General features: G+C 45.9%; 1 protein-coding gene across 5 annotated transcripts in view; it reads right to left on the minus strand.

Annotated features, from left to right (window-relative positions):
• Positions 1 to 12,840, minus strand: part of FOXK2 (forkhead box K2) — a 77,146-nt gene that overhangs the window by 12,683 nt on the left and 51,623 nt on the right. For 2 of the 5 annotated variants that reach the window (XM_066613446.1, XM_066613445.1), the window contains exon 9: positions 5,749 to 7,614. The exons of 2 other annotated variants lie outside the window; for them this stretch is intronic. In XM_066613446.1, coding sequence (XP_066469543.1) covers positions 7,418 to 7,614 — 197 coding nt within the window. In that variant the 3' untranslated portion in view covers positions 5,749 to 7,417. Of the gene's footprint in view, positions 1 to 5,748; positions 7,615 to 9,974; positions 10,071 to 10,872; positions 10,913 to 12,840 lie in introns of those variants that run through there. One more of the 5 variants, XM_066613447.1, reaches the window with a different exon arrangement.

Here is a 12,840-nt window from a genome sequence, read left to right on the forward strand (position 1 = left end):
AGAGTTCTTAAAAGATCCTCAGTAGATAAAAGGGGGGCTAGGCCTCCTTAAGACAACAATTTAGCTACTAGTAGTTCAATATGATTTACACTCACCGTACATGTACTTATAACAACCAACAATTAAGTAGCTTATTGCAGAACAAGTAACTTCTGAATAACTTCCTTAGAAATGGGGGGGGGGAATAGCTATCTAGCAATTTGAAACAATTGTTATAGTTTTGGTTAGGATGAGTTGTAGCATGGAACCACTTTAACTATAGTCACAGCACCAGATAACCCATGTAGTAGGTTATTGGCAAAGAAACACAAAAATAAAAAAAAGTAGTGCGGAAGGGTAACATTTCCTAATTCATGTCTGCCTCGTTCAGGGGTGGCTGAGATGCTTGAAAGTTAGTTCACTCAGCAGGTTGTTATTTTACACAGCTATTCAACCATTTGAGGTCAAGTATAGTCCTGATGCCCCCTTACTTTTGGGGAAGAAATGGGCGTATACTCTGGCTCGAATCTGATTCTATGGTCTGATCAAAGGAGGTGTGCAATTGTATTTGGTGCTGCAGGCTGTGAATCTGTCTCCTGGGATCACATAGCTTCCGCAGTCTCTATGAGCCAGTGATCCATTGTTGACCCAACCCACCACTCTGCAAAGTTCAGGAGACTGAACAATTTGGCTTGAGAGCATGCTACTTAATATTTGAACCCCCCACCCCCCAATGGATAGAGTGTTAAGGTGGGTTGGGTTCAGGGGTGGAAGCTTGTTGCATGGTTGGAATGAGGGGCTGAGTCCTCTGCTGCCACTCTTACCACTGGCATGGGCTGTTGTGGTCAGGAACCCATAGGACTGGTGTACATACTTGCAGTTCCACATCACTCTAGTAAGCAAGGCCTTCTTGCCCTTAGTTTTAATTACCATGGGGTCAAGTGCATCCACAAATAGCTTGCCCCCTGAAAGGGGAAACCGCCACCTTGGGTCCATGGCCATGTCTCAGCGAAATAGCCCTGCACACTGCCACACCTGCTGCCATTGCTGTGGTGAACTGGAGGACATCTGATGAGTCATCAGTGATGAAGGCTGTTGCAAAGGAGACCTTTTTTTAGTTCACTCCTGGGTTGCTTTCGACTGGTGTACTGGTTCAGTAGGTCCTAGGGTCAGAGGTGGGAGCCTCCCATGAAGACTGAGCTTGCCACCAAGGACTGCAAGGCCTTAGAGGCAACAAAGACTTTCCTGACTGTCGTCTCTACCAGCATCCTTGGGGAAACTGAGGCAAGATGGAAGAGAAACCCAGTGCTGCAACAGGGGTGTCCAGCAAGAGACCTTCCAAGTCTCCACCTGCTAGGTTATAATCTTGTGGACAGCCTGATTCTCTCTACTCTTGGCCAGCAAAGACCACTCCTCCATTAGCATCAGGAAGAGCACAGATAGAGGGCAGCCCATGAAGTTCTCCTGCTGTGCAGGAAACACAGCATTGCATACCCACAGCTTAGCTGTAGGATCCAGGTTTGTTCACCGCTGGAGTTTCAGGACTCACCACCTTATGATACATATGTTGGAAGAGGTGTGAGCTCTGGGACTCCCATGTTTTGCTCCTCCTTGAACAGCCCCCTCCTGCGGAGTGTCTACTGAGAGGTCAGCAGCAAGTTGGTCCCACTGGGCTGGGCCCTTCTATTTCTGATGAGGTAGAAACTTGTGGTCAGCTCTATCAACACTTCTGGCCTGTGTCCTTCTGAGAGCGGCGGTCACCCTCCAGGACTGCTCTTCTAGGAATGGGGGCCACTTGGGTGCAATGTTCCTTTGCTCTGGAAGTGTATGACACTCTCCAAAGAATGCGTTGACCCTCTCTGTCACAAGTTGGTCAACTCTTGCCCTTATTTTGCCCATCTATCCCCTATGGGCCTGGGGCTGTCCAGGGTGATTGGGAGGTCTGCTCTGTGGGCATGGCCAGTTGCAGATCTCCCACCACCTGCTGGCCATGGATGAGGCCTACTCTGTGCCTGAGCTAGCCATCTTGGCTTCAGGAGTTACAGCCTGGCTTATCTTCACTCTAGACCAGAGGTTCTCAAACTTGGGCATTGTGACACCCCAGCCTGAGGACTTCTGCCTTTATGTCTTTAAGGGTTAGGAAGGGGGAATGCAGCAACACATTCTTGGGGCACTGGGGACTTTTACTTACATGGACACAGCAGCAGCCTCCTGCGGGGAGCCCCAGAGAAGCTTCCACAGGTCTCCCTAACTCACGGAGAGTATCAACTGTTGTGACCCACTTCTGGTTTCACAATCGCAAACTGGAAGTGGGTTGTGATGGTTACTTTGACATTCTCTGTGAGTTAGGGAGCCCTGTGATGTTTCCACAGGACTCCCTGCACCCCAGGGAGCAGCTGCTGCTGCATCCAAGTAAGTAAAAATCCCTGGTGCCCCTGGCATGATCATGGGGATTGTCACCTCATTCCCCCCTCCCCAACAACTTACTGAGGCTCCCAAACTGGGAGAGTTTGGGAACTGCAACCCTAGGCCCTGGTGGGTCAGGCTGGTTGAGGGGTTGGGGTGGTGGTGTTCAACCACCAGTCCTGCTGCCACACCTCCTCTCTGACCCTCCAAGGGCAGGTCAGAGCAGAAATGCACCTGTGCTGCTTCATCTCTCTGGCCAGCTGGCTGCTGAGTCTCTACCACACACCGCCACCCACAAGGGAGCAGCAGCAGCTTAATGGCCACCCCACTACTGCTTTGGTTTCCTTTTCTGATCACCCTCAGGTGACAGGATATATATTTGTTTGTGCTTTCTCTGGCCCTCCGCTGCTGCAAAGCACTGCAGCTATGTTTTGTTCTCCCAGCTGCAATATGGCCCAAGCAACAGGGATATATGGCAGCTGGTCTTCTGGCAGCCACACCTCCAGCAACTGTGTGCTATTGCATGAGGCAAGGCTCTTCTAGAGCCAGCTGACCTCATTACAGGACATCCACAGCAAGTTGCCTTGTGGCTTGCCCAAGCATCAGTTGGGGGGAAAATGTAAGACAGCAGACCGTCCAGCACTGGTATACCTAGGGGGTCAGGAGGGCAAATGCCCTGAGGTATCACGCAGGAGGCAGTAGAGTGACTCCCCTCCCTCCACACCATCCATTAATTAAAGTTGAAAACAGGAAGTGACATTTTTTAAGCTTTTTAGAGGCCTCAGAAGGCCTTCTGGGAGCCACAGAGGCAGTGTGCTGCCTCTCCAGCTATCAGAAGGTCTCCAGACATGCCCAGTGGGGAGGGGCAGCACTTTGCCATCCTGGCCGTGGGCGAGATGGGCCAGGATCACAATTGCCATCCAACACTTCTGCTTTCCCTCTCCAGCAATCAACTCATCTCTTGAACAATTCCACAGAAGTCGCCTGCTTTTATTGTAGATTCCAAGTGCCGGGAAGTGCTGCAGAGGGCTGCACAGGGCTCCCCACACCTCCTAAAGTCTGCAGCCCTACAGCCTTCACAGTAAGTCTGAAGCACCCCCCCCAATCCACTTAGCAACACGATCCTGGGGATCATGTCGCTGCCCTAGTGCCCCCCCCCCCCCGCAAGAACCTACTGAGGGAGTAAATCTCCCTCAAAGTTTGAGTAACGCTCAAACTACCATTGAGGCTAGCAGGACTTCATCAGTACCCGAATGAAAGTTAAACTAGTGTAACTATGCCCAGAAATTCACTAAAAGTCAGGTCTTATCTGGTAAGTCTCCTAATACAGTGCCATATAGCACATGAAAAATTCTTAAGGTTTTCCAGACAAAAAAAACTAAAGTAAGGAGAAGACAAACTCAGAACATCTCTCAGATCTCAAGAGCATATCTTGAGTTGTATTCGAAGGTTTCCCAAGAACAGGAGACTGAGTGAGCAGGCCTTTTCACAGACTAAGATCTTAGGATCCTACAGTTCTATGGGAAAGGGAGTAGGCTACAACCAAGACATACATGAAGATTCACCTCCCAAACACTTGATGCATATGGGCAAATGTAGTACCCACATGTATCCCTTTAATTTGTTCCACATAAGTAAATAGCTGGCATGCAGTCCTATGGGTAGAGAAGCAAAGTGCTGTACTTGAGAATGCAACAGTGAGGACCAAATCTTGTCAATGTAGCCCATCCTCTACTGGATCAGGACCACATAGGCAGGCAATGGGTATATGTAAAATGCAAAGGCTTTATACCCTACTCCAAGGCTTTTCAAACTGGGGCATCACGATTCCCCTGCCTATGAGCCCTGGCCACTTTCCCCTTAAGGGGTGGGGGAAGGCAGAGACATGATCCCCAGGATTGCATTGCTCAGGGGGTTGCAGAGACTGGCATTTACTTACCAGTCCCTGCAGCAGCCACCCTGCAGCAGCGAGGGTCTGCAGGGCTCCCCAGGCTTGAAAAGTGAAAGCACTGCAGTAAGTTCTTGTGGGGGCAGGGGGAGGCAGTAGGGGCTGCAGGGACTAGGATGCACTCACCAGTCCCTGCAGCAGGCTTCCTGGGGTGTGGGGAGCCCTGCATGTGTGTCTGCAGGGCTCCCCTAGGTCTTGAAAAGTGAAAGCACAGTGATCGCATTCCACTTCCGCAAAACCAGAAGTGGAGCACAATCGCTGTGCTTTCACTTTTCAAGACCTAGGGGAGCCCTGCAGACACACACGCAGGGCTCCCCGCACCCCAGGAAGGCTGCTGCAGGGACTGGTGAGTGCATCCTAGTCCCTGCAGCCCCTACTGCCTCCCCCTGCCCCCACAAGAACTTACTGCAGTTCAAACTGTTCCTGAGAGATTGAAAACCACTGCCCTACTCCCAAAGGCACCTGCCTTATAAAATGTCCTTCTGCCATTAATGCACAATTCTACAATTGTCATTGGACAGATTCACATTCAAAGTTGCTTCTTTGAGAGGGCAAACTATATAGAACAGTGGTTCTCAAACTGTGAGTCAGGATCCACCAGTGAGTCACAACCCAATTTTTGGTGCATCATGAAACAAGCACCAAACAAGCCAACAACGAAAATGTATTGAACTCTATGGAAACTGACATAGAGTAGCATGTGCATTTACTTGTGAATAGGTGATTGTGTCTTAGTCACTTTGAAGAGCAGGCTAGGGGAACAGAAGGCCATCAGAATAGTCCCAATCCAATGAACGTGGAGCTCAACAAATGCTCCAGCAACACACACACCCCAATAGTAAAAAGGATAAAAAACAGAGGCTTGAGCAGCTGGTAAAGTGAAACTTTTTTAAAAAGTCTCATTATGCTAGGTGAGTCCTGATAGAAATTAAAGATTTTAGAATAAAAATCCCTGCAGTTCCCTATCCCTAAACACAGATTCAATTTACAGGAATTTACAGCATTTCTAAAGCTTGCAAGTCTTAAGCAAGAACAACTCCCATGCAAGCCAGCTGCAACAGGCAAGTTTAATCACCCTGAAAATAAAGTCTCTTGTTGTAAGAGCCTGCGCCCTCTATCTAATTTGAGCCTGCATCCTCTCTATCTAATTTACAGGCTACACATACAGAACTTCAAGTGTGAATAATTTTGATTGACTTAATTATCGGTTTTTTAAAATTCAAAAATTTGCAGCAGTTTGCCCAATGCTCAGATTTATAACCAAGTATTTTGCCAGTACTTCAATATCATTACTTCTAAATTAGGTGACAGCTGCACAAGCTGTAGAATGCTGCAGTTACACAAACTGTTTTGTTTTGCCCATCTTATAAATGGCTTTTATAAAATGAGCTCGTGTACAGCATTTTTTCCATAATCTTTTAATATGTATTCTCTGCATTGACACTGTGACAGCTCTACTGTGTGTTAACATGATACTTGGTACAGAGCTTTCATATTTGGTCTTCAGATAAACAGAGTTTCCAAAACTGTCTAAGTATAAGCCATTCCAAGCCATTTCAGTCCATCATGAAAATACAGATTCTTCGCAAAATTAAAAAACCACATAAATAATGGTATTGCCAAAAAAGGACAAATCAAAGGTTAAAAGCCCAGTCTTCACCTTTAACTCGCCTTAATATGTGAAGGGACAAGACAGAGAGAGAATTAAAGACATAAGAGCAGTCTTCACTTTTAGTTCAGTTAAGTTCTGAAATGTAAGGTGAATTCTACTATCACAACTCTGAGAAATAACCTTTAAAATGTTCAACTGCAGAACACACACTTTAAAAAAAACACATTTATTATAGTATGGTAGCCACTGTTAGAAAACCACAATAGCTACTCTTAAGACCAGAGGTCTGTGTATGACATCAAAAGTTAAGGATAAACTCGTCAGATTAATTTCTACTGGTGGGTGCTTATGCTTAAAAATATTGAATATACCTCTGACAAGATAATTTTTCTTTTCTTTTTTTAAAAGGACTTGTGATAAAGAATTTTTTCTTTTCTAAATGAACAATAGTCTGTCATTTTTAACATACACAATATTAAGCGAGACTCTTGTTTTACCTTAGACTGGAAAAATATGCCAGGGACAGTCAAAGTCAACACAAAGTAACAAACAGCAAAAGGTAGCAAGAAAGAGAAACAGATAAGTGCAGCTCTGGTCAAATTCATAGCAGTTCTTTACGTCAGTTTAACGGCTCATTTACACTGTAATTTCTAATCAGTTACATGCAAGCCCAAAGAAGCATTTGATCACTACACAAGGTAATAAAATTTGATTAAATTTATCAGGCAACTGCTAAAATATGAAAATTTGCAGATGTAACAAAGTAGCTTTATCTGAACTTTTAACAGGACAAAATTAAATCATTCCATTGGTTAAAAAACCCTACATTCAGTTTTACCAAACAAAATTTCACATGAAAAGTATTGTGTGATTCCAAAGTTTCTGGAGTAGAAATGGAGTGATTTGAAATGTCAAAGACCCCATTATTTTGAAAAGAAAATGAAAGTACACATCAAAAATGTCTAATTCCACATGTGAACAACAAAATACTGCATATCTACCAACAACTGCATTGGGTAGGTCATTATGAAAGGCTAGCTGCCAAGATGTAGGAAATGGCTCCTTGCCTCTGTTCCCTTTGAGGAATATACAATCGTTTGAAATCCGGTCACATGAACCACTTTTCATGCTGTGATATACGGAGACACTCAATCTTTAAAATCATCCAGAAGAAGTTTTAAAGTTGCAGACTTCCCCAACAATGTATCTATCTCTCAACAGTGAAAGTCACTTCAGAACAGCAAGGAGGAGAGGGGGAGGGGTCACAGCCTCTGGAACAAGATGTTTGACAGCTTATTTTTGTTTTGTTTTGAATTAAGTTTTAAGGCCACCTGTGTTTTTCTCAGTGCTGAAAGTTGAAGTCTGATCACAGGGCCCCTTTCCCCACTGTGTGAGAACATATTCAATATTTTAGGTGTTCAAATGTCTCCTTTTGGCACCATGGAGCATTATTAAAAAATATTCCTTAGTTCCTAGTTCTGGCTGCCTTGTTCACTCACTGCCACAGGCGGGGTTTCAACATTCACAGCTATGACTATGCTTTCCCCATCCTCTGTTTTGATACGTTTCAATTCTTGCTGTTCAGACTGGTCTCCATTCTGGCGTTTTGTTGGAAGAGATGCAGACGCAGATGCATGGGTGGCTAACATGTGTAAAGGACTTGCTGCAGCTGTAGAAGAAATGAAAGAAACCACCTCACTACACACAAGCCAAACAAGAGCAAGTCTGACTCCATAACAAATGTTAGTGTTTCAAGAAAGCCTGGAAGACAAAACACACACACACACACACACACACACACACATACTACACTAGCTGTTCTCTACCTTTGGGGGCAATACCTATAATTGACACTAAAGAAAACAGCAAGGCCCAAATCCTAACCAACATTCCAGCACTGGCATAGCTGTGAGAATAGGATGTGTGCTGCATTCTGCAGTTGGGTCACACTCACAGAGGCCGCCTCAAGGTAAAGGAATGTTTGTTCCCTTACTTTGGAGCTGGAAAGTGCGCCCTAAATCACTCCACAAGGTAGAAGCACCAGACAGATCAGTGGTACATTTGCAGAGGAAAAAAGGAATTGCTTACCTGCACTGTTCCACAAGTTGGCATTCTGTGCAGTCACACAGAAATGTCCGCACCCAGACAAAACCTTTCAAAAGCTCTGGAAGATGCTTTGGGCCCCCTCGTTTGCCCATGTGCAGTGGTTTTCCCGTGCATGGGGGCAAAGTGATAGAACCAGTACCTTCCCACTCAGTTTGATTCACTGACTGTTGAAGAACAGTCAACAGGAAACCTGATTATAAGGATCATGATCTCTGGTCAGTCTCATCCTGCAGGAATGGAGGACAGAATGTGTGACTGCACAGAATATCTACTCAAAGAATGGCTATAAGCAAGCACAGTCCTACATATAAAAAATTAGATAGCTCAGGTGGCAGGAGGAAGAAAGAATTGTGCTGAGACAGTTAAGTATAATTCACTTGAATTAGACGTCACTTGAATTGCAGACGTAATGCTTTGTTTCCACACTGTCCAAAGAACACTCGAGACAACAGATATGGGAGAAAGGGCCACTTTATTTAGCAGTTACAGCAGAAGAGGAGGCTGAGACCTGCAGCATCAGAGGCAGCGAAAGCCCCCTGTGGTGCAGAGGCGGGACCTCTGGGTGGTACCAGAACACCTCTGCCCACAGGCGGGCATGCACCCGACTCCAAGTCATGCCCCGTTGTTGGGCGGCGCGTCTCATCCATGTCTGTCCCTTAAGGGGAAGGCAGCCAGACCGTGGGCTGCGCCACCTCGAGCCGCTGAGCCTCTGAGGTGTGCCCCGCGGTCCCAGCCAGGGCCCCGTCTACGTCCTCGTGCCGCCGAGCCTGGGGGCTGAAATTGGGTTGCGCCCTGCCTATGCTGCCTGAAGGTGCATGCCCAAAGTCCCATTCACGCCTCCTAACCCGCACCACCTGCCCTCTTAAAGTGACCAATGGCAGCTGGAAAAGGGGAGCAACCCCCTGGCCCCTGACAGCCTGGAGTAGGCGAAAAAACTGCCTGCCCTTTGGCCAATCTTGACAGGCAGCAAAAAATTCCTACCCAGCCCCAAATGGCGACCAGTTAAACTCAGACTACCTCTAGGGCAGACGGGTGGGTCTTCCCATGGTGCCCACGTGCAAAGTAGGAAGAGGGCTGGGTCTAGCGCCTTTTAAAAGGCCCACTGTAGCTGCCAGCCCCAGCCCCCTTCCCCTCTCCACTGGGAGAAGACTCTCGTGTCCCAGGCCAAACAAACTCCGATCACCCCTTCAATTGGGCGATCGGGATTGTTTCTGCACTGTCCAATGAACACTCGAGACAACAGATATGGAAGAAAGGGCCACTCTATTTAGCAGTTACGGAGGCTGAGACCTGCAGCATCCGAGGCAGCAAAAGCCCCCCGTGGTGCGGAGGCGGAACCTCTGGGTGGTACCAGAACACCTCTGCCCCCAGGCGGGCATGTACCCGACTCCAAGTCATGCCCTGTTGTTGGGCGGCACGTCTCATCCATGTCTGTCCCTTAAGGGGAAGGCAGCCGGACCACCTCGAGTCGCTGAGCCTCTGAGGTGTGCCCCGCAGTCCTGGCCAGTTTCCACCTCCACAAAATGAGCTTTAAGCAATTCATATTCCTTCAGAGAGTTTTTGGCAAATTTTGCAAAATTTTAAGAGGGCCTTCACCTAAACAAAATCCATGGAATTCTGATGCTAGGGTTTTACTCCAATAACTGCAGTGCATTAAGTGCCTTGCTCAACATATGGCAAGAGGTAAAAATCCTCGGTTTTTATCCAAGCAGAAAACTCCAGTAAAAAGACTACCATTTACAGAGCTAGGCAAGAAATTCTTTACTGCTGCTGCTATCTGGGCAATCAGAAGGAGGTTAATAGGAAAGTACATGAATTTGACTCAACATGAATGGCCCCTGAAAATGAGAAGGCATGTGCTGATCCCTGGAGAAGGGGAAAAATGCATCCCTTTAAAATCATTTAAAAAACTGCTTTTCTTACTGTTGTAGAGAGAGTCATGCAAGCGATCATTCCATTCTTCAGCTGAGCCAGGCAAAGACAGGGAGTCCTTTGCATTTCTAATTGCTGACTGCCTCTCTACAATAGTAAGAATAGCTGTTTTTAAACCACAATTGTAACGAGACACACTTTAATTTTTTTAAACTGCTTTTATTTAACACATTTTATGGTATCATCAGGGAGTCCCAGACTAAAACCCCTGCAGATGTCGAGACACAACCTTATTCCGTTAGGAGCAAGAAAACTGGAAGTGGATCTTTAAATCTATTTTTCCACTTTTTAAAATCCATGGATTTTTTTTTTATTCACTAGGGCAGTGTTTCTCAAACTGTGGGTTGGGACCCACTAGATGGGTTGCGAGACAATTTCACATGGGTTCCCATTCATTTCAATATTTTATTTTAAATATCCTGTATTAGATTTGATGCTACCCTGGTATGTGACTGCATTTGGGGAAATGTTACAGAACTGTACTTTGAACAGGCTACGATATATATTCTTTTAACAATGATAGTCAATGGGACTTACTCCTTGGTAAGTGTGGGCAGGATTGCAGCCTAGGATTGTTAAAAAGATTCCTGCTTGATTATGTCACTTCTGGTCATGACATCACTTCTGATGGGTCCTGACCAATTCTCATTCTAAAAAGCGGGTCCCAATGCTAGATGTGTGAGAACCACTGCATTAAAGCATCTAGTTACTTCCAGCAATAAATTCAGCTTCTTTACAAATAAAGAATTCAGCTATATTCTTCAGCTTTTTTACAAATTTAACTTTTGGCAGTATGCGAAAACGAAACTAAAGCAACACAGCATCCAACCATCCCAGCTGGTAGACAATGAATCCCCTGACACAGACATGTGTAAGTTCTTCAACCTACCTAATGGTGGAAGAAGAGATAGTTTTAATCAAGTTCTGTCCTGTAAGGCAGTTAAACAAATTAGCTGAAGTGGTAGGAAAAATTAAACACTACCTTCCTACTTGTCATTATTAAAAGGAATTTTTTGTTACTTATAGGCTTGCTGACCTGGAAGCAATCAGCAAAAACCAACTTCTGTCAGTCAAATGACAGTAATTTGTTTTAAGGAACTGTTAAGGCTCTGAGTAAAAAGACAAAAGATAAAATATACAATAGTTTAACTGGTATTTGAATCTTGGAACAAATATGAACACTTGAAGTTGCTTTCTACTGAGTCAGACCACTGTTAATTTAGGCTCAGTATCATCTACACTTGGAGTGTCCAAAATTTTCAGCATGAAGGACGCATTGTATATTTGACACAGTGTTGAGGGTCGACAGACAGACAATTTGATTGAATATAATACATGGGTGGGGGGTGGAAGGAGGAGGGGAGCAGAGGGCAAAATTGAATTTCACAGGAAGGTGGGTGAATGGATTTTGAAAAAATATTGGGGAGAGGAGAGGGCAAAATTGACTTTACTAAAATGCACAGAACTAAGAACCAGGAGTTCACAGGAAGAGTGCCTGGGATTCTCCTCTTCCCACCCAGCACCTTATTAAAATGCACAAAACGAAGCATCTCAGAACTAGTAGAATTGCTGGATTTCACCAAGCACCAAAACACATCCCCAGACACATTACTAAAACGGGAAGTATCTCAGAATCAGCAGATTGCAAGAGACATCCTTGAGTTTCACAAGCACCAATACATATACATACTTATCTCAGAAATAAAGCAGGCTCTGAGATACCCATCCCCCCAAAAAGGCTTTTTTAAAAAGGTGTGGAAGTAAATTTCTCAGAACAAGCATCCCGGAAGAGATGTCCCTGGGTTTCACAAACACCAGTGTACACACACACACACACACACACACACACACACACACAATCACAGCCTTCCACTTCCCTCACAGACCTGAGAGAGGAAAGCAGTACCAGGGTCAGTGATAGGATCAGCAGTGCAGTCTCTCCACCAGCAGCCTCTCCACGTGGTTCTTCTTCTGCGGGTCTCTGCAGTTTTAATTCATGTGGTAGCCCAAGAGCCCTGAAGCTCCTGTACAAGCTCTCACGTGAACTGTAGGGCTCTGCAGAGTTTACACTGAGCTTCAGGGCTCTCGGGTGACCTGCAGAACTGCAGGGCTCTCGCATGAGATTGCACAGGAGCTTCCAGGCTCTCGCCTGACCTGCAGGGCTCTGCAGAGCTCACACTAGCTCATGACCCAGGAGCCCAGAAGCTCCCACCTGAGATCTGTAGAGCTTGGGTGTAAGTGATTACAGACCAGAGGGTCTCTGTGGGGCGTAGGTCTCCAAGGGCTGTAGTTTGGGCAGCTCATGTAGTCCCATGGTCTACACCAGCGTTTGTCCCCAACTGTACACTTTGCATAGTCCACCTACTGTAAGTACCACAGGAAGTAACTTCCGCATTGGGAGGCCAGATGCAACAAACACCAGTAAGAGGTTCAGGGTGGACAGGAGGACATTATCGAGCATGAGAAAAGTGCATGCTGGAGCTCTGCCCACCAAGCCAAGCTTCCTATTGCTGTTTGTCGTGTTGTGTTGCTGCTCTTGCTGCCAGGAGGCAGGGATTTGGGGGGTCCTGCACATACCACTGAACACCACCTCAAGTACCACCAGTGGTACAAGTACCACTGGTTGTGAAACACTGGTCAACAAATTATTACCAAAGTCTCAGACATTGGATTGTATCAGACAGGGGTCTTTCCCAGTCATACCTGGAAACATTCAGGACTAGAGCTAGAACTTTCTACATGCAAAAGAGGTACTCTACCACAAACCTAAGCCCTCAGCTCATATAGCCTTATGTAACACAGACCAATGATCAGAAAAGTTACTTTTGGCTTTTTAGTTTTAGAAGATGTTTGTCAT

The sequence above is a fragment of the Tiliqua scincoides genome, chromosome 2 (assembly GCF_035046505.1).
Source record: "Tiliqua scincoides isolate rTilSci1 chromosome 2, rTilSci1.hap2, whole genome shotgun sequence".
Taxonomy (NCBI): Eukaryota; Metazoa; Chordata; class Lepidosauria; order Squamata; family Scincidae; genus Tiliqua; species Tiliqua scincoides.